General features: G+C 34.5%; 1 protein-coding gene across 4 annotated transcripts in view; it reads left to right on the plus strand.

Annotated features, from left to right (window-relative positions):
- LOC136820239 (uncharacterized) overlaps positions 1-22,389 on the plus strand; it is a 35,737-nt gene that overhangs the window by 11,081 nt on the left and 2,267 nt on the right. For 2 of the 4 annotated variants that reach the window (XM_067076432.1, XM_067076433.1), the window contains 27 exons: positions 738-911; positions 1,173-1,409; positions 3,558-3,854; positions 4,022-4,315; positions 4,582-4,884; positions 5,128-5,421; positions 6,025-6,330; positions 6,654-6,785; positions 7,198-7,368; positions 7,685-7,957; positions 8,300-8,473; positions 8,790-8,951; positions 9,388-9,518; positions 9,857-10,060; positions 10,250-10,318; positions 10,569-10,683; positions 10,849-10,971; positions 11,498-11,573; positions 15,889-16,000; positions 17,403-17,446; positions 18,331-18,442; positions 19,164-19,273; positions 19,644-19,770; positions 20,053-20,206; positions 20,563-20,702; positions 21,009-21,224; positions 21,667-21,777. In XM_067076432.1, the coding sequence (XP_066932533.1) occupies positions 738-911; positions 1,173-1,409; positions 3,558-3,854; positions 4,022-4,315; positions 4,582-4,884; positions 5,128-5,421; positions 6,025-6,330; positions 6,654-6,785; positions 7,198-7,368; positions 7,685-7,957; positions 8,300-8,473; positions 8,790-8,951; positions 9,388-9,518; positions 9,857-10,060; positions 10,250-10,318; positions 10,569-10,683; positions 10,849-10,971; positions 11,498-11,573; positions 15,889-16,000; positions 17,403-17,446; positions 18,331-18,442; positions 19,164-19,273; positions 19,644-19,770; positions 20,053-20,206; positions 20,563-20,702; positions 21,009-21,224; positions 21,667-21,777 (4,661 nt within the window). The remainder of the gene's footprint in view (positions 1-737; positions 912-1,172; positions 1,410-3,557; positions 3,855-4,021; positions 4,316-4,581; positions 4,885-5,127; positions 5,422-6,024; positions 6,331-6,653; positions 6,786-7,197; positions 7,369-7,684; positions 7,958-8,299; positions 8,474-8,789; positions 8,952-9,387; positions 9,519-9,856; positions 10,061-10,249; positions 10,319-10,568; positions 10,684-10,848; positions 10,972-11,497; positions 11,574-15,888; positions 16,001-17,402; positions 17,447-18,330; positions 18,443-19,163; positions 19,274-19,643; positions 19,771-20,052; positions 20,207-20,562; positions 20,703-21,008; positions 21,225-21,666; positions 21,778-22,389) is intronic. The other 2 variants (XM_067076434.1, XM_067076435.1) reach the window with 2 other exon arrangements.

Genomic DNA, 22,389 nt, shown 5'->3' on the forward strand with positions numbered 1-22,389 from the left:
ACGGGAATCAAATAATTTTTTGCAATTCGCCTTATCAAACACTTCCAAACCAAGTCCAAAAAAGCACGATTGCATCCAGGCTTTATCAAATTTAGACAGTAGCTGTACTTTTGTAAACTTTATCAAATTCCAATAACATTATAACACCATCAATCCCACCTAGAGGAAACAAGAACAATATGTTTTTATTGCAAAAACTAATAAAAAGCAGCAATAAAAAGTATCAGAAAATTCAACATAAACAAAAACTTGAGCAAACGGCTTTAAACCTTCAAAAGATGTAGAAAAAGAATCCCCTTGATGAAAATCATGTGTTTGATTTGCCGAGTTAAAAAAATAAATGACAGAAATTGAAGCTTGCAACAGATTTACACTGGAAATACTTTGGTACAACACTGACTTATCACATCTGACTTATCGCTTGAGCCGCCATCTTGAAACACCACATTATGATAAACAACGCACGCTAAAAGTACCCAAAAAGTTAACCCGATCGGAAGAAAGTTTAGAAATCAAAGTGAGATCGATCGGGAAATCGGATTTTTTTTTTGTCGTCTTATGATGATGGAAGAAAATTTTACCTATTTGAATGCTCAGCTTAGGCTGACCAATAACGAAAACCTATACTTTGAACATTTGAAATCTTTCTTTTCTCTGTTTTTGCGAAGGAACTCGCTCATAATGCACTCATTTGTCGAATTGTCTCAAACTATGTACCAACCTTTATCATTATCTAGATATCAACTCGTATATCATTCAAAAGATTCCAGAAGACCGATGTTTGACAGTTGGGGAGCGTGTTTATGACAAGAATGGAAGCCCACAATATCCACTGGTTCAAAAACGTGGATGCGAGGGTTCTGATTTCATGTTTACTTTTCATCCAAGACGATTACAACACACAAAGACAGGTATATTAAATTTTAATTCACTTAGCCTCATTATTAGAGACTTTCTGCTTTTCGAGATCTAAACCAGGTAAAAGAAGTTTCGTTCCCTACAACACAATAAAGACCTTTGATAAGTTGAGTGAAGCAAAGAAGTGAGCTTTTTCTTTGTGTTACCATTTTTCATGATAATGTTCTTTGTAATCAATGAAGTTCCAAACTTTAATGAATTTCAGTTAATGTAACTAGTTTACATCTTCATTTTGTTTTCTCTTCACAATTTAGGGCTTTGTTTACATTTGACTGATCAATCATGGTTCATTTTCAACAAGACATGTTCAACTGGTAGCCTAATGTTCCAGAAGGTGGTATCCAAAGCTGAAGTGTCCTTCTTAATCAAAGATTATAATGGTTATTGTGCACGTATCCAGGAAACAGATCCAACGTCAGAAAGTAAAATCTTCTCAATCTGGAGGACGTGCCATAGGGGTGGATTCACTATATTCAAATTGACCAGAGAAGGTATGTCATAGATATTTCCCTAATAACGTCAAGATATTTTCAAACTTACAATTTTTGTCTTTTCGTGACAAAATGATGAAATATCCTAAAACAATGACATGCTGTGGAGCCACTTAAGCCTGAGAATGTTCCTGCAAGTTCTTGATTGATTTACTTCATTCTTATATATTTTCTTTTGGGTCATCTTCATAGATACTCGAGTTTTAAGAGATTAGAGGCAATTTTAGGCTTTCGCTTAAAGCAAGCTTAGCTTAGGAATCATTTCAAACTTTAAAAGCAGTCTTATAAAGCTTATCTAGCATCGTTGCAACCCCGGGGGGGGGTACTAGGGCAAGATGGGTTTCGGGGATGCTCCGCTGGTCAGGGTACCTTTTTTAACCTCCACGAGTCCCTGGTAGGGTCGCAAAAACACCAAAATAGAAAAATCAGTCCCTCGTAGGGTGCCTATTTTTGGAAAATTTGGGGAAAAAGTAGAAAATTTGAGAAAATTTTGGAATTTCAGTCCCATTCAGGGTCACTTTTTTCGCAAATTTCGAGTCCCACGTAGGGTCCATTTTTCGAACCTCGGCGGAGCACCCCCGTCGGTCGACAAGGGTAGTACCCCCCCGGGGTTGCAACGACTCATTTTATTAAGGCAAGTCATTTCATTCAGCAATTAAGTTGTTTTAATATGGGGGATTTTAATTTTTCTTTTAATGGCCTATTAATACAATAGAGAAATTAAGGGTTAGCACGTGAACGCTAATCTGATAATTAATTGCTGGTTATATTAAATCAAAACGTTTAGTTTTAAGTGCAATCGACTTAACAAAATCTTTTAAAGGTGCAATAAAGGTTGATTTAAGAACTGCACTGTTGTTTAAATTTCTTCTTAACGAAATTTGAGCCTCAAGATTTCATAGGCAAATACACGAGAGTTTGATTTCTCAAACGGGTATTTTTTTTCAGAGATTGGAGAGACTTATAAAAAGGCAGTAAAATATTAAAATATAAAATGTTGATGAATTGCAAAGCTCGACAATCTCAATTTTTGCCGATCAACTGCAATATGTTTAAATCGCCGGTAAAGCTATAGCATTAGAATAACCGTTTCTAAGGTTAAACAAACTCAGGCAGGGTCCCAGGAAATCATTCTAAAAACATTAAATCTCAAACAGACACACAAAATCCGTATTCACTTTCTTATAATCAGTGTTTATGCTGCCTTTTTTATTGTAGACATAAGGTATTAGTAGCAGGATGATAAAAAAAGAGATTAAAGGACGTTTGTCAAGCGAATAGTCGTTTACAAAGCCTACCATCCGTCCTATATGTAATTAGTAATTAACACAAGAAAAGAAGTTTGAATGAATGCTGGGGTGCATTGAATAGCCATGTTTGATTAAAATGTCATTGATTAGCTTTGTAATATAATAGTATATGTTTAATGATCACAAGATTTTGTGTTTTGAATTTTATACTGATTTATTATAAATTGATGCTGCAATTTTCTTAACCACAAAATTTGAATTTAATTTGATGGTATATTTTTGGTTTTGGGAGAAATGCCTTGGGTTTTTCATGTATTTTTTCTGGTCAGCATTTTACTGTGTAAGTTGTTATTTCGTTAAGTTCGTTAAATAGAATGTGATTTGGTTCGTTGTACGCAGATTTAACTCAGAATATTAAGTTTGAATAAATTGTTTTTTTAACTCCTATATATTTGCTTACGCAGTATTAGTAAGAACAACTTTCTAATCTCCCCTGGGCCGCGCAATCACAAATTTTTAGAAATTTAGAAATTTGTTGTTGATTCTGCTTTGTCACCATAAGAGGCGCGCCTCCTTTCAATAATAATAGAATATCTTTAAACTGTGGGTAACATTGAGGATGGAATAAACTTTTTTTGTGAGTGATGTATGAAATGAAAGTTTTTTTCATATCTTTATAGATATATTAGTTTTGAAATAGACTAAACGACATCTTTTTGATTGCGGAAACAACACTTCTTTCACTAACAATCAGTAGCTTAAGTTTGATAACCTTTCTGAGATTAGGAAATGTTACACGTTGAACATTGATGGATATTCTCACTATAAAGGTCAATTTTTTTACTCCTTTACTTCCTCTATATTGACTTGAATAATTGTTTGTACCTTTATGTTCCAGGTGTTTCCGCTTTCAAACCTGTCTTCCCGGAAAAGAAAACTACCGTTGTAACAGACCTTTTCAAACCTCTCACACTTCGATGTCACGCGCGTGCCGAACCCATCCCGCTTTACGAGTGGAGTAGAAACAACACTATACCTTCAGGTCAAACCAAAATTCAAGATGGCGTCGTTGTTAAAAGTAATCATGTGACTTTAACATTACGTAATGTTTCATGGAGTGATCGTGGATCGTATTTTTGCAACGCATGGAACAGTAAAGGTTACGAATTTAAAGAATACGAAGTGATTGTTAATGGTGAGTCATTTTTTCAGTAACTCGAATTATGTCTCCTTAACTCGAAAAAGTTTTCTCGTCCTTTCAAAAAACTCAAAATTTCCATAACTCGAACAAACAGATGTAAGAACACAGCTTAAATTGATGTTTCAACGATTTTTACAACTCATTAAAACTTTATTCACTAGCTATTCAAAAGTTTATCACAAGACCGACAGACCAAAAAGTGATTTACGGGGAGAGTGCAAAATTCGATTGCGTGTCACGTGGTATACCAACACCTCACGTCTCCTGGTTTACGTATGACGAATCTATTGCGGTAGAACGTAACGTCCTCGACATCAATCCACGTCAATTCTCCGTTTCTGAGAACGGATCGTTGGTCATTACGAATGCGCGTTACGTCGATGAGAAAACGTATCGTTGTGTTTCCACAAGTCCTCGGTTGGTTCGTAATGTTACGGCGAAACTCGACGTATACGGTATGTGTCCTTTCAGAAAAAATCTGTACACTATTTTTAGCTTTCATGTTGAAATCATTTCAGTATAACTAGACCTGTTTTGTTTTCGTAGTTTGAGGACAGTAACAAAAAAGACATTTTGAAAAGTCCTACAGTTTTAAAATTTATTCGATTCGAGCAGATAATTTGTTACCGAATATTATCTGGACATTTTTATCAATCATATTTGTTTTGCAATTAATTTTTTTTGATTTTAAATGAAAAACCCTACTAAATTTTCTTTTCAGTTGAACAAGCTTTCCTTCTCAAGCCTATAGACCAAACCGTACTCTATGGTAGCCCAGTAATTTTCAACTGTGTTTCTGAGGGAAGACCGACACCAACCATTAGCTGGCAAATCTCTTTACGAGGGTCTGAAAAAGTCACCATTGTCGGCAAAGATAATGTCGATACTGATGAAAAATACGAGATTCTCAATAACGGAAGTTTAAGAATCAACGCAGCCTTCGTGAAAGATGAAGGCGTCTACACGTGTCTGTCTACAAACCCTGGGTTAACAAGAAATACATCTGCTTCATTGGTTGTTTATGGTAAGTGTGTTTTTCTTTTCTGAATGTGGACATTCAAGAGAGACTTTCGGACAGAGTCATTTCTTGTGTCATTAAGTGATATAGTCGCAGCTATAAAGTCTTTCCAATCTTTAATGATTAACTTTCATCATTCAAGAAATATATAGGCCCCAAGCAATCGGGGAGCTGAAGGACGGACCAATAAAATACTCAGATTTCAAAGTAAAAGTAATATTAATTTCACAATTTTAAATATTTTTCTAGTCACGCAAGAATTCACAAAAGTACCACAACCTAAACGTGTTTTATATGCATCAAACGTCACTTTCGAGTGTGTTTCTGTCGGCGTGCCAGCGCCATACGTCACATGGCGTAAGCGGGCCATTAACAGCACTACACACTCTGCACTCATTCATTCTGACCTGAGCAAGTACACTATCTTTGCCAACCGCACGCTTCGGATAAACAACGTTGATTACTCAGATGAAGGCATTTACGAGTGTGTCTCTGAGAGTCCACGCTTGATCAAAACCAAAGCAGCTGAACTGAATATATATGGTAAATTATTATATGATAGCTATGCAAGGTGTAAACTTTCATAAGTAGAAACTTTCATTTGGATAAACTTTTGTAATTTTCGAAAAATTCGCACTTTGATTGTAGTGCTCGAAAGTAGAAAACTATATCTCAAGTAATGAAATCTCTATAACTAGATCAGCGAATTTAAGTATGTGTGTTTTTTTGCGATGGAGGTAGCACTTTCATCATATACGGTTTTGCGGGTCAGAACTGCGGATTATTCCAAATCGCTTTAGTCACTCCGTCCTCAAAGGTGCAGATACATAAACTCACTATTTTAACAAAATCGAACGGTAATCAAATTTCTACTTATGAAAGTTTACACTTTTCTTAAATTTGACAGTTTTGAAATATTTAACAATAAATTTTGATTGCCTCGAAATTGCACTGAAGATTAAACGTTTTCTTACACTAATCCACCTAAAACTCTAATAGTTTTGATTCTGCAATATTTTTCCTACGTCTAAAGCACTGTCAACCAGTCATTAAACAAGTCAAATTTGAAACGGAAGCGCTTAAACTCTTATTTTGCATGCTCTAATACATTTTCACTTAAAAACTTTAACAAATTTATATTCGCAGTAACCCAAAACTTCACGAGTCAACCTGAAGATGGTAAAATCCTCTATGGACATAACCACACCTTAAATTGCCTCTCCGTCGGAGTTCCAACACCCTCCGTCACATGGTTCTACAAACCATCTTCATCTAACAAGGAGAATCAAACATTCATTAAAATCACTGATCTTATAAATCCTAACATTAAATTGGCCTCAAATCATCAGTTAAATTTAACGAATGCTAACTTTGATATGATTGGCCGATACATTTGTGTATCAGAAAGCCCTGGATTGAGGCGAAATATATCAGCATTTGTTTCTGTTCACGGTAAATCTCTTTTACTTAATTCAAATCTAATTGTTTTCAGCTTTTAAAATCGAATCGTCTAAACGGCTGGAAAGTCTAAACAACTAATTTTTGTGGTTAAATCATGTCTAACTTTCTAAATTCAGTTAGATTTTTAATGACGTTAAATACCTCAAGATATTAACCGCGGAATTAAGAAATCGAAGAATTAAAAGAATTAAAACGAGCCAAAAAAGGCTCGCAATTAACAACGTCTTTTAAATAAAACTTAAAGTTGAACAAGAGGCTCTTTTTGCTTTGAAACTTAGAAGTTTCATAGGAGCTCACTTTTTCATCAATTCTAGTGACACAACAGTTTACACACAAACCTCAATCACAGACCGTCATCGAGGGAGATCCAATTGCAATTATGACGTGTATTTCTACTGGTGTACCCACACCCAAAACGTATTGGAAATTCACCAGTTCTTCCACTGGTAAGTTTGTAATCTTTTTCTTCCGAATCAGATTAAGTTAATCCTTTTAGCTTGAATTCCTTTGTGAAAAGCAAAATTTTTGTTTTGAAAATATTTTTCTCATCGATTTTGAACTTCAAAATGGTCTAAAAGCTTATAACTTGAGGAATATTTCCCCTTTCTATAACGGCTTAGTTTATGTCACGTCAATTGAAGTGGTCAGGGGCTGTTGCAAAAGGACAGAGTTTCGTGTTTTAAAGGCACCATCAGTATTAACATAATTTTTGATAATCGAGGTTCTAATTTCGAATATACGATAGATTCAATTACGCTTCATTGAAATTATTTAATTGATTCCTTGTTAGAAGCTTTGCTAGCTTTTTTGCCCCAATTCAACATCTCAAAAATCAAAATTTTTCGAAATTTCAAACAGGTGCTGAGCGTGTTCTTGATAGCACGAGTGGCGGAGATTCTCGTTTGACAGTTGAGGAAAACAACGATCTGGTCATTCGTGGTGTACAGAATTCTGATGAAGGGAAATACACGTGTTTTTCGGAAAGTCCAAGGTTATTGGTGAATGTTTCCGCTACTTTGACTGTACACGGTAAGTAATTTTTAAAATCGATTTTAACAGTCAAATAGTAGTAGAAATTTTGACTAGAATTTACATTAAGTTCTTCTTATCTCGTCTAAACTGCAATTTAGTTTTAACATATTTTATATAAGACTAATTGAAATTTTTCGTTTGTTTTTCTATTTCTTTAAACACATTATAGTCCCATTGAGAATTTCTTTGAATTGTAGAAGCATTCGAACAACTGAAGTTGAATTGGATACTAAACTTGAAGTTGGCACTAGCGATAGTCCACAGTATAGAAATCAGCATTACCTTAAACTGATTAATACTTTTCATCCTCTAGTACCACCGATCGTTTCCATCAGTGCAAAGAACATTACCGTCTTTTCATCGCAGTCAGCGCATGTCACTTGTTCTGCCTTTGGTGATCCCTCACCTGTCATCAGATGGTATCAAATCAAGAACGGTGAGCGATCAGAATTGAGCGAACGAGCGACAGTGGAAGATGGGACTTTATCATTGAAGAAAGTGATCAAAGAAGACAGAGGGGAGTACGCATGCGTAGCTACAAATGCGGCAGGGGAAGTTGATGTTCAACTCAAAGTCAAAGTTAATGGTAAATTGATAGACTTATAATAGACTTATACCAATATTAATTTGGACTCAAAGTATTGTCCATAGTGTGTCTAAAAAACCATTTTGTACTACTATCCGCCTTAGTTGGCTTCCCAGCTGGCACAAAACGTTGTTTCGACGTTCATCTAATGTTTCACAACGTCCAAATAACGTTAGATGAACGTTGAAGCAACGTATACCTAATGGAAATCCATTCTTGAAAACAGACGACAACTATCTGTCCATAGAAAGTCTTCACATTTCTAAAGCATAACAGCTAATTCTTTTCGAATTATAAACCGCCATCTCAATCAATTTTATTTTTCTTAATTTCTTTCCCTAGTACGTTGTTTGATGGACGAGATACCGAACGGTGATTTACATCCAAAGAAATATGTTTTTGGCGAGAAGGGAAAAGTTCGCGTGACGTGCCGTAAAGGATTCAAGAGAGAGGGACATCAGAATTTAACGTGTACTGGAACTGGATTCTTTAACCATCCATTCCCAAAATGTGAAGGTGAGGGTTTGAACGTCGTTATAACGTCCATATAACGCTAGCTTAATGTTAAAAATCCGCTACTAGGCTCCTTAGATAGTAACAACAAATATGGAGTAGTGGTCGAGTTTTAGCGTGCTTGACTCTAATCGGAAGGTTGTTGGTTCACACAATTTGACCATATCGCGTTGTTATTTGACCTTCTTGACGATCCAGGTCACATATAAGAATCAACTCTATCAAAGTACAATAAATTACTTTCCTTGGGGAATAGTTACAATCCTAGACTAAAATCGTTAAATTAATAAGATATTAAATTCTCTTTTCTTCACCACAGACATCGACGAGTGTGACACTGAAGCACCAACGGAAGATGGTAGCGGTGTTGGCATGGAGATGAATATGACGTCACCATCTATTGATGATGAGCCTGATGTTTGTGATTACAATGCAAGATGTGTCAATACTCTTGGGTCATATCAATGTATTTGTGCAGAAGGTGAGCATTATTGATTAGACCCTGTTTACATTGACAGCTTTTTTGGAGAGTGACGGGATAGTAGACTGTTATGGGAACGCTACCTCTATGCTACATTTGGTTTATAGGTAACCAAGTCGGCTGGCCGTTAGCCTGTACCAGACGACGACAGCTTTTTCTCGACACTGTTCCGACAGAGTGATGAAAATAAAAGATGCTTACCCCTGGATATCGTATTTTTTTACTTGAAAAGACACTTTACCCCCTGGATATCCGCTCCCTTGTAGATATTTAACCCCCTGGATATCCGATATCATCAGCAGGGGGGCACGGACTATTTCTGGAAAAGCCCATTTTGTGTTACACGTGCTTAAATCACCGATTACTGTGAATAGATTGTTCAACCGATTCGGCGGTACTTAACCATTCATAACGACTCCAACACATTTTGTTTCAGGGTACATCATGGTGCGAAACAAGTGCGAATTCAGTCCACCAGGAAGCAAATCAAAGAACCCGCCGCCCAATGAAGAGAAGAAGACTTCCACCACACCACCGCCCTTTAACTTTGATGCATTTGACAGAATGGTAAGATTATCTTTTCACTACTCAGTAAGCACCCAGATGTGAGAATTCCAATGTGATAACCTGACCTGCTTCTTGATTCAAACATTCAAAATCTTGTTGCATTTTGTTTTAAATCGAAAACACGAAAGAAAAACGACTGTATTCTATTGTTTGTGATTGACGTAATGTTTTGATACAATTAATTTAAAGACCTGGGAAATATATTACTGTAAATTAAATTAAATTTACTTCAGCCTATAACCCTGCTCAAATTCATTCGATATTATTCATCCGAAATTAAAATACGGCGTGGAGTAATCAGGATAACGCTGCAATGACGGTCGTTTCTTTCATTCTAGATCATCTTGTATCAAAAACGAATTTTGGACGAAGAGAATTTTCTGATCAAACTTCTCAATTTTACCAATGGAATCTCCGCCCTTCCTCACTTCACATGGCGTCGAGAGGCGTTAAGAAGGGTGGTAGATCGTGCTTTGAATGTGACTGTATCCCAAGTATTGGTTGATGCTGTACCTAACTCGGATGCTAGGAATTTGATCAAGGTTAGTTGAGTGTATTGTGGTTTTCAGTATAATTTTTCTTAGTCTCCTTTTTAAGGATAATACTCTCGTATTTTGATCTACATTTTTTAACTTTGATTCGAAACGAGCACGTTTTTACGGTTGTAAGGAGTTGGAACAAAGTCAATTATTAGTACTTTAGGACTCACTTTTCTTTTCATTATGTTTCAGCTTAATGGTTTGATTTCAAACTCCCTCATGGACACAAGATATCAAAAGGAATGGAACGAAATTAACGAAGTAAGTTAGCATTGTCGATTTATTTTCAGTGGACACTTACAGATGATACACCTGGTCCTGAAGCCAATTGTTATAACTTTTTGCCGACCTATTCTGAGGAAGTAATGGATTTAAATCAATCATGCTACCAGATACTCCTCTTGGGATTAGTTCCCTAAACCATTTTTATATGCAAATGCGAGATGTTAACAAAAGAAATAAACAATAGGTTTCCATTCCAGACTTTTCAATTTATCATCTTTTCTTTCAGAAATCATGTGGTACAATCTGTTTGATGAAATACTTAGAAGAATACAGCATGAAAATCGCTTCCAAAATGAGCAAAGGATTCAAAGAAAACATTTTGTTCAACTTTGATGCTTTAAGTAAGTATGGTTTTTTGATGACCAAAGGAGTTTGAGAAAGTTCTTTACCAAAATAAGGGGATGAGGTTGTGAAATGGTTTACTTGGGAGAAAAGGACAGAGTATTTCAAAAGGCTTTTTCCTTTCCCTGATCTGTTTATCATAATACTACTATTTATCCAAACAGGCATGAAGATTTCATCAGTCAATGAGACGTTCAAGTACACTGATTTTGAAATGTCCATGATGAAAACACGTGATGAAGGAAATACTGTCCTTTTACCCAAAGAAAATTATGAGTTGTTGAAAGGTATGTAACACCCTAAAGTGAAACTTCAAAAGTACTAAAGTCCATTCGCTGTAAATATGCACTCTTTTTTTGCTATTATGCGGGAACCACACTACAAGGGGAGTTCATAAGTCATTTGATTTGCCTGAGACTTATTCGTGCCTGAGCCAAAGGAACCTTTGTTTATATAATCTGTTGAAACTTAATTAAGATGAATTAAAATTTTGTATAAGATTTTATGTTTTCTGTTGCGGTTTGTTTTCCGATGATGTTTTCTTGTTTCTCGTACCGATAACCTACTGTGTCTTACATCATAGATATAAGTAACCTGCCTCGAATTTAGTACAAGCTTAAAAAACGGATAAAGTTGAAGTTTGTCTTTCATACTTTCATCTATATGAATGCTTTTAAGATCTAAAAGTTGTCGCTAAAACATCACTTCGGTCCTCTGCTACTCTAAAGATGCTACAAAAATGCTCAAATATTGTATTTTTTTCTGTAGTTATTCTCATTGTTTATCAACCTTTCAACCTTTTACCTATTTTAGATTCAGCCAGCGTTTCCATACAATACAAAACATTGTCAGAACTGATGCCAACACCAGAGATCAAAGAAATTGACGAGTAAGTCTATTTAGTTATTTTTTGTACCTTAGAAGTGCTTCAGTTTTAAATTTGTGAGCTCCTTAGTTAAAAACGGGGGCAAAAATTCTAGCTTTTCTCACAGCAAAGCTGAAGTGATGGCCTCCTCTAATATTAGGGTCGAATTAACTGCAGCTATAATTTCACTATTTTCCTGCATAAATAGCTGGCCCGGGCTTGTTTCTTCTCGATCCTGAATATGAACAAGAAAAGATCTTAAGCTTATCAGAATTCATGACCAAGCTAGATCATATAAAACTAAAACACAATTATTTGAGCGAAGTTCTCCGACAGTTTCTTACGAAAAAATGTTTATTATTTTTTACAATGTTGTAAGCATAGAGTAACGGAAAGAACGAGTCATTTCCTAAACAAAACTTTCCTCGGGCGACGTCAGTTTTTTTTGAACAAAATTATTACGTTTGAAAGTTTGTTTTGATTTTTTTGAGTAATGTAATAAATGGATAGTAAAATTTGAGATAAAATTGCTTGGCCTCCTTCTTTCTTCAAATTTTAGTCTATTTCATCAACTGTACGAAAATGGAAAATATTTTTTCCAATACGTCTTTTGATATCAGTTTATCAATTTCTTTATTAAATTTCTATATCCCATTTTGTACAACATATAGTCTTCTTTTTCAATGAAAATTGGAAATTTTGGAAATTTGTCATACAGCCATTTTTATTTTCACCCTTGATGGGGCCAGGAGAAAGATGTTTTGACTGCTTGGCCTTAATTTTGTATGGTTTTTTAACCTAAATAAATCCTGCTGCTAACAGTAGCTCATCATGAGGATGCTGTTTTCAATATGACCAGTTATTAATGCGTATTCCAGTACCATTAGATTTGACCTATTCATGATATGCACCATTGCAATGTCTTTCACGGACCCAACAGCTGATTGGTTATAAATGACGTATTGACTGATTAAACGTCAATTTCAACCAATCCGCTGTTGGGTCCGTGGAAGACATAGCAATGGTGCATATCATGAATACTTTACTACGGCGGTGGGGCTTTTGTTGAAATTTTCTAAATTCCAATTATACGGTTATTTTGAGCCATTGGTTGAGCCATGAATTATTAAAGCTTTATACCATCTATAACATGTGACAAAATAATTTTGTGTCATCCCTTGTAAGACTTGTAGTTTATAGATAACAATCTGTAGTGAAGGTTTTAAAGCCTCTTTATTTATAAACTTCTTATCTAAATCCTCTCAAGAAAAAACTTTTATTTTTGCTATGGTTTTCTCCCTATTTTTTTCCTTCTGGAATCTGTTTTAAGGGTTTCAACCTTTGAAATTTTAAAGCTTTTTTTGAGAGAGAATGGTTTATGAGGAATGTGTCACACGAGGTGTTTTGATTGTTATAAAAGATATGTTATACATTAAAGAGTAATACTCGTGTTTGGCTTGATTTTGACCAGTGATAAGAAAAACTTGTTTTGAGAAGATGCATCTGATTTCTTTCGGGAAAGTTTTCTTTAAGGCGGGTTGCTTGTGGAATGCCATGGACAAATGTCTGTAAAATGTAAACGACACCATTCAAACTAACTTATTGTTTATACCTGGCCTCCAGATCAAATTATAATTTTGGGGAAAACCTCCATTATTTGCACATTCTGCTGCATTCTGTCAAGTTCGATATTTTTTAAACTTCATCTTTGTATCTAGTATCATTTCTTCAAGATTCATATTAACCTTGCAATTCGTGTGTGAATTTAACGATTTTAGAGTTATGCTGTGGTATTTATTGACTAAATGTTACAACTGATGATCTGTTTTGATTTTCATCGAATTTATTTACTTTCGATTTTTAACGGTACTTTAGCAATTGATTCTATAATCAATTGAAAATGTGTTAAACACCTTGTTTGAAAGGGTTGTCAAACTATTAATGTAGACCATTCGCGTATTCGTGTAACTTAATCACCAAATATAAAGATTACAAAAACAAATCAAGAATCAAAAGATAAAAACTATTAGAAAATGAAACTTTTTAAGAACACAATATTTACCCAGACTAATACAGAATGCTGTGTTCTCAAATACGTTTAAGGCTTTGAATTGTTGAATTGCAGTCAAAGGGGATTTCCATGAAGTTTCCAGAATACTTTGTATTTTTGTCAACTTGGAGTAAAATCTTAAATTAAAAAACTTTTTTGAGCGAATTTGGGAAATGTTCTTAACAATTAGGTTGTTAAACTATTAACAAAAACAACAAAATTACTGAGGATCACATTACATTCACGATTTGTCCCTTGGACTCTGTGTGTCTGTAGATTTGTTAGAATTTGTTTTTGTTTCCTGAAAATCTTTCCTACTCTTAACTGAAAGTGTTGGTCTGTGTTATGGTTTTTTCAGGTTTTAGTTTTGTTTTCTATTCTGGGTATTTGGAAGGCAAATTATACCGTTTAATGTAGCTATGTATTGTTAATTATGGAGTGTTTGTGTATATGAAGCTGCCGTTACTTAGAAATAGGCAGAAATAGTAGACATAAGGCTGTTTTGAACGTCCATCTAACGTTATATAGTAGTAGACGCTGGTGAGATGTGGGATAAAAAAGAACTTTGCAGTGTAATTTCAATTTTTCAGAGTCAGGTGTCTTCAACACCACCCCTTTCAAAGAATCCATTTAAAGCTCTATTTACGGAAAAGATATGACCCTTATATATACCCCTGGTTATATTGCAAAAAAATTTTGGAAATAAGAATCAAAAGTAGTAACCCCGTCTCAGTTGCTTCTTGGTGAGTTATTTTATCAATAAAAATCTCATTTTCTTATCATGTCAAAGTTCTTATCAAATTCCTTTTATTTTGGAATATGATTCATGAAAACTTATTTTTCAAAAGAAACCGTTTTACAACTACCAGTTTTGAGGTGCTTAAGAGGGAAATTTAAAAAAAAATACTAGCGAAATGAAACAATGAAACTACCCAAACTATATCATGACCCAAAAATTACCTAGTTTCATACTTGCCATAAACTATCACGCACTAAAATCATTTTTAAAATTTTCAATTGAAGAAGGAATGCTTATAAAGTACAAAGGAAAGAATTTTTTGGAAACATGTAACAGTTATTTTTATACGTTTGTTGTGATTTTTATTTCTATTCTCATCTTTCTCTTTCTTTCTAAAGAATCCAACCAAGATTCTTCACAAATTTTCACTTGCTTTTTCTATTGAAATTATTTTTGCTACTACACTTAAAAAGTAATTTTTCAAAAGAGTGTTTTTATTAAGAATTTAAAGAGTGTTAAAACTGATTCGTTGAAATTTTTAAATGATAAACTTGATGTGCGATTATTTCTCCTTAAATTTCTGGAAATGTTAGGATTTATCACGTTTTGTCTCAATTCAGACTTCAGTCGGACTTGTTTGTAACGTCAGAGATTTTATTTAACACCAATTTAGACTGATATAACTTTTATAACACCAACCCTTTACTGAAGTGACCCGAAGTTTCGATTTTACTTTAATGTTTTGACTTCAAATGTTGATCATATTTTGATGATGTCATCATTATTACTTTTTCTTTTATACATTTCTGACAGACGGGACCACAATAATGTCGTCTAGGGTTTTAGCTTGTTGTTTTTGTAGTCTTTAAAGCTATCAACGAAACTTGAACTAAATTTTCCTTATCTACGTATGTCCTTTAGCCAGCTGTAACTTTCGGTTCTAGAAAGTTATGAGGAACGTGAAAACATAATTGAAGTCAGTGAAAGTCAAAATATTAAAACTCAAGATTTTTGGTCCAGTATAGAGCAGATTGTTTCTTCTTTAAGATAAATATAAAGAAATATGTTCAGAAAAACAATTTTTATGGAATTAATATACTTTAATTTGTTGATAATTTTGGTAGGGAAAAATAATGCTCGATTCTATTATGCCTTGTAATAAAGTTTCAAGTCATCGATGCAGTTTATTGGAATTGGAAGTGCAGTGTACTAAAATAATCCAATTTTCCATTCCATTTTGTTTTGAAGATAAACGAATTATGATATGAAGTTATTACTTTAATACCAAAATCTTCTTAACGCTGTCTTGGCTACACTTTAGGTTGTTATAAATATTAATTTCTTCTCAATTTTCTGGGTTTCCTAGTGTCAAACACGTTCATAAACTTGTAGGAATTCGGTTTCTCAGTGAAAAGATTATCCACTATATTCTCATGTGGTGCTCCCGACTTTTTAGTTTGTTTTTTAGTGGAGAATTTGTTTCTGTATAAAAAGATTCGAATAATTAAAAAGTGGACTATAATTTATAATTCTTTTCATTTTTTTTTCAGGGGACAAATTTTATCAGACGTCTTTTCTCTCTCCTTTACCAAACTACATTCCAAGAAAAACACAACATTGAAATCACCAGCACAAATCATCTTCAAAGTTCCCAAAGACCAGGTAAGAGAATCTTACTTTCTTAAAAAGTTTCTAATTGCTAAGCATTCCCAATTTATATCTAATATTTATCTGATATCGTGAATTTTGCTCAGTTTCGTCTCTATTAGGACCTAATTACTGGTCTTTAATGTTAATACCGAAAACACCTTACCACTTAAATTTCAAAGTGTCATGCTCTTGACTTCTTTTTTACCTTTCAATGATTTTTCAGCGAAAATGTGTAGCTTTTAAGGATAAAGATTTTCGGAGATTTCCTAGACCTGGTCATACTGTGTCCATCTATTGGATAGAATCTCCTTCGCAAATAGAAATATCTCAAAAACAAGAAAAATTTTCTTATCGTTTTGATAAGATTATTATTAAGGCCTTGTGGTTGTGAGTTAATTCTGATAGATATGTGTTCATGTGCAAAAGGGTTTTAGAAATTCCTTTTGACTGTGACTGTGTGATTCATTCAGATTTATCGCTTCAAAAAAACTCTTGTACGTGAGAATTTATAGGATATTTTTTAAGTTTCGTTGTTGTAGGAACTGGATTTTATATTTGAATTTGATTTTCCGCAGTCAGGGAATACCGAATTACTTACTTACACAAGAAAATAAATAAACATCTGAACTTTAAATACAAGCTTTAAAAGACTAGAATTCGGGGGCTCAGATTATTCTTAGTTTGTTCTTAGTAGAATGCGTTAAAGTTTTAACCTCATGTTCTCATAAATATTTTTTTTACTTAATTCGGAGATTGATTCTGCAAGCTTCCTGCAATGTTTACCTATTTCGTTGTTGTTGTTTTTTTCGAATGCTCCCAGTTTAAATTCAAAAGCACAAGTGACCTCCAGGTTCAATACACTCAAAATAGATATTCGACATCAGCACCATAAATGACAGATCGGCTAAAATATATCCGAGTGTTAAATCTCCTCCCTCTAAAACTCCAGCTGACTCAGAACATCAGCACTTCGTCCATTTAGAATTCACGACACCAATGAAACGTTAGATGAACGTCGATACAACGTCGTTTGTCAGCTGGGACGATTTGTTGATTGATTGCAAGGTGGTTGATAGAATATCACTTTAGGAGGACTTATCTGTTTTAAATGTGGGTGACAAAACGTGATGTTATTGCAACCCAATGTTTGGACGATGATGAAATGTGCCTTGTGTTTGTGATATACTAAGAAAAGATTACTGTATTTCAAGATAGATGACTCTGAAAGAGCCTGAGAATTTGAGTGAAATTTTGGTTACCGCGTTTATCTGACGTAAATGTGAGATTCGAATCTCCTGAAACCTGGAAGAACTTCTCTGATAAATTATCGGACATAAACCCATAATGGAGTTTGGCCTAGGTTGTCAATTTCTTTCTGTTTAAAGTCAAATTCATTCCAATTTCACTTTTATAGGAAGCACATAAAGAAGGTGTATGCGTTTACTGGGACTTTGAAAAGTAAGTATTAATGTTTTTTTAATTTTTTTTCATTTGCAAGAAAGGTGCTTGCTTCTATTAGTTGTGACTTAGGAAACTCTCTAATATATAGGTTGGATACCAAAATGGAAATATTCAAAAAATTTGATAACACCTCTGATTTAATCAAGGAACTTCAATAAAATTATATCAAAGTCCTTATGACTCAAAAACAAAAATCCCATCGCAAATAATGCTGTGATAAGCTTCGAATTCAAAGTTGTTTTTTTTATAAAAATCATTCAATCACTCCTAATGTCCATGGAAAATTCTGAGAATTTCAATGCTTAATACAAGTCTCTTTTGGTACATTTAAAATCATATGAAGTATTTTGAATAAGTTGATAAAATCTTTTTCCCATTTCATTTATACTTTGAAAATTTCATTTCACCATTTTACCACATTAGATTTTTCACGCAGATGTTTTATAATATACTTTCATCCCCCCTTAATTTCAATATTCTCAACATCTTTTCAATTGAAAAATATCTATCTTGGATTCTGGTCGTTTTTGTTGTTATTTTCACGAAGCTTCTAGAATCTAACCTAAGATTTCTCAATTTGACCTGGCTGTTTTAAGAGGGAATATGAGGAAAGATTCACCTTAGAAAGCAAGCTCTCGACTCTCGGAAATTTCTCATTGAATAAAAGCGGCACGATTTTCTTAGATAATTGAGGCACAACCTTGAATAATTACACTCATTTGAATTAAAAGTTACTGTCGCTATCTATTTTTCCAGTTCTATTAGACAATGTTGTGCCAAGGTCAGGCTAACATATGGACAGAAACAAGATAGTCGATATTCTCAACCCCAGCAATCTGTTAGCATATCTTAAGTATCTTTCTCATTTTTATTTTCTGCAGGGGTCAGCACGGTTCATGGTCGACAGAAGGATGTGAAGTAGCAAACACCACGGATACTGAGGTCATCTGTCAATGCAATCACTTGACTAATTTTGCTGTTATTGTTCCCACGGTAAGCAGAAGTCTTTTAACCGTTTAGTATTATTTCGAAAACGCCTTGAATTTTATCAATCCAAGAGCTTTGTAGTTTTTGAAAAAGAAAGAATGCGAGGTCTCGGTTTAGTAGAAATTACGAGAGCTCCAGAAATCTCATTCTATCGGAGTTACAGACGGCCAAAAATGGGATTCTTGCCCAACGGAACCTTTGGACTGAAAGGGGTTAAATTTATATAAACGTTTCAATTTTTTTCTTAAATGTATTTTGAAATGGAATGATAAAGTGCCACTTCGAGAAAAATATTTTCATGTTTTTATTGGGAGGTGACTTATGTTTTTATTGGAGACAATATTTCGTAAATTGGAGAAAGAATAACAGAAAATGTTTTGAGAGGAAGAAAATAACAATGTTATGGCATTGATATTTTGTTTGGTACAAAATCATTCTGTTCTGCAAATTCAGCGTTCGCGTCCTGAAGACTTCAATTTTATAGGTTGTTATGAGTCTTATAAATGCATGTTGAATGTAGTTTAGAGAAACTAGAATGATAAAGGTTTTGATACATGAGCAGATATGTAGTTCGAATCTTACTTTAATTCATTAACCTAGCTCTTCATCCTTAAGTTAAAATATTTTCCATACAAAGTTAGCTATTTTCAACCAGTTTTTTTCGTGTTCTTATAGGTTTTTGCCAAATTTTAAAAACGCGAGTTAATTCTTCCCTTTTCCATTTCAGCCGCCATTAAAGATGATTCATTTACAAATATCGTTAGCTGTGGCAGTGGGTGTTGGCCTTTGTATTTTCTTGGCATTCTTAGCTTGTCTCTCACACGTCTGTTGCTCGCCGTAAGTTTTCACCTCTTCAAATTCTGTAAAATCTCTTTATTTTACTCCGCCTCCTGGGTTTTCCAATTCATTTTCCTGGTATTTACTCTGACACTCTGGCTGGGGGGGTTGTGAATCAATTCTACTCTATGAATAGCCTTAGGTAGAGAGAATCAATATTCCACTTGGATGGCCCGATAATCTAGAACTTTTAGACAACATCTCGATCATTTTCACCGGGTCTATTTCATGGCGGCTCGGGGATCTATGAACTGTTGGAGCTGCAGGGACCAGGGCCCCTCAATTCCAACACCGAAGCTTTAGAGTCGAGTATTCAATTTCTACACCTGTCCACATTCAACTTATGATTCTTCATTTTGAACCACCACAGATATGCAGATTCGGACCGCAAAGCCATCTTGGTCAACATCACATTGACAATCATCTTTTGTTTGATGATATTTACTGGTGCTGTCTTCCTTTCAACCATGGAATTGGTGCCTGCTAAATATGGTCAGGTATGGATTGATTGATAGTTTATCGTTCTTTCACAATATGCTTATGGTTTATATATTTCAGTTGCTCGTTGATAGCTTGATAATGATAGACTGCAATAAAGACCGGAGAAGGGGGATTCTATTTGAATAATACGTATGCTCGGCAAGACATTACACCCTCGCAATGTAGGGAATGTAACTAAAATTCGGTTAAATTTTGTCAGTTTGAGCAAATATCTTATTAAGTTGATATAAAATTTTCTGTCCTTTTCGTGTATTATATGATAAACCTTTTCAATTTAGTATTTCTGCTACACACTGATCGGATGTTTACAATTATTCGGATGTGCATTCTTCGCTTGGATATTCGCCGAGGCTATTCACTTGTATCTTTCAACCAGACTGGTCATCGATAAAGGAGATGGAAGATTAGCCTTGTTCTATTTCATCGGATGGGGTAAGCGGTCTCCTGTCTAGAAAATTTCTCACACTTCAGTTGTGAAATAAGATGTGTTCTTACAAGAGACGGTAACATTCTTGTTCTGCAATGAAAGTATTCTAGTCCTACTTCAATTTACCTTCTTCCTCTAACAACAAGTTTCTTTCAAATGAAATCATGTATACAGCTGAAAATTGCTCCGAGAGACGACTTGAAAAATCCTCCTAACTTGAAAGCCGGAATAAACACTATTGCTCTCTTGCTCCGGGATTTTTAAGTTTTTTTAACTGTAAACTTGCACAAAAATAAAACTTTATCACAGGACAGTATCTGGTTTGGTCTCAAATTAATCTTTTTGTTATTTTTTTACTCAGGAATCCCGATCATGATAGTGGCAGTGACCGGTGTTTTAGTGTATTTCAATAAATTTGATTTACAATCGAGATGTGTGGTCAATATTTCATTATATTTGGTCGGTATTATCATTGGTGGGCCTGTGTTACTGTATATCCTTGTAAGTTCAATATGTCTTTCACGATGTACATATATTGAATTAAGGTTACAGTCACGCTGACAATTTACGTGTTTTTTAAAAGAATTTGGATGAGAAAATTCGATCACCTAATACTACAACAATACTGAGAATTTTTAAGCCCACTTTCAAGTCAACATTTAAGAGTGAAAATTTTGAGAATTAGTAACAACGGAAGCCCAGCTCAAATTTAATGATTATTATAAAAAAGTACTTTGATTTTGGCCTTTTGACTTTTCCTAATTAATTTGATTTTTATTGCATAAGTTCTTATTTATTTCATCATAGGGAACTCTGATCGTTTACATTCTGATTCGAGTATCATTGGCAAGTGACAGAGAACTTCTGAACGCCAAGATACTTTTCCACGCCAAAGGAGCTATCTACTGTTCATTTTGTTTGATGTTGCTGCATTTGCTGGTGTTGGGATCAGCAACCATGTTCTTGAAATATAATGGGGAAATTCTATATCACTATTTCTTTGCTGCGTTGACGGCTGCAGAGGTAAATATATATTTTTTGATTGATTTTCCCTATATTAAGAAAGCTATGCTTTGGTAACTTACCTGCTGACTAACGACATTGCTTCGAAATCCATTCAAATCTCACAGGACGCCAATATAACGTTGAACGACCAAACAGTTATAATTTCAAATCTTGTTTACATTGTGATTTTAGAGGCTTTACTTGGTGATCTATCGCCATGCCAGTTCTCTTTTGTCATTCCAATCGAGGACCTTTTTTATTTTAACTCCCTGTGTCTTTTGTCATTGGAGAGTGTCTTTACTTGGTGATTTGTTCTTATTCTGACGTCCTTGTGTCTTTTGTAATTCCCATAAGGACTTTACTTGGTGTTTTATCCTCCCGTGTCCCTCCCCTGTCTTCCCATAGGAACTTACTTTACTTGATTTTATCGTTATTCTAATACCCCGTGTCTCTCCCATAGGGACTTTACTTGGTGTTTTATCATTGTTATGTTGATCGACGAGCTCATCGAACCTCATCGAGGTCAAACTCCAAGAAAAGAAACTCCTACAGCACCAAAGAAACTGTGACAGTAAGTTGCTTCACACTAATTCCTTTTTTAACCCTGAAGAGCCGTTATTTCCAACATAATTTACGCGGCCTTCATGGTTTTCCCACATGGATTGAAAGTCAAAACATGAGCTTCACAAAGACAAATAAGGGATATTGTAGAATCAATCCACCGCTGCAAAAATGGCGCAAATTATCAGCCCAGACCTTACCAAAGCTGTATAATATAGACTTCATCTAAACTAATGTTTGGTTAGGTGGACGGGCTAGCTTGCTAAACGAGTCGAATGATTCCTCTTTTTTGGCCTTCATCCAAAAACCTGCAGCAATTTCTCTTTGAAAGCAGGAAAAGAAGATTATGTAAAACGACTTCCGCAAAATTGTGTACAAGAAACCATACAGCTTGCCAAGTTACATTGTCTGACCAAAAATAGTTCAATAGTTCAGAATACTAGTTAATGACTTTTGGAGTAATTACTGGATTAGTTTACATCAATTACTGCTCATTATTCGTTTTGTATTTGGCACCATTTTAATGTTTCATAATACAACATGTGATGCTGTTTGTTTCCAAGTGCAATTTCCTTATCTTATAACTTCTTGTGAGAGCGTATAATATTTTTGTCCTTGGTTT

Source organism: Clytia hemisphaerica, unplaced genomic scaffold (assembly GCF_902728285.1).
Source record: "Clytia hemisphaerica strain Z4C2 unplaced genomic scaffold, Clytia hemisphaerica genome assembly, whole genome shotgun sequence".
Classification (NCBI taxonomy): domain Eukaryota; kingdom Metazoa; phylum Cnidaria; class Hydrozoa; order Leptothecata; family Clytiidae; genus Clytia; species Clytia hemisphaerica.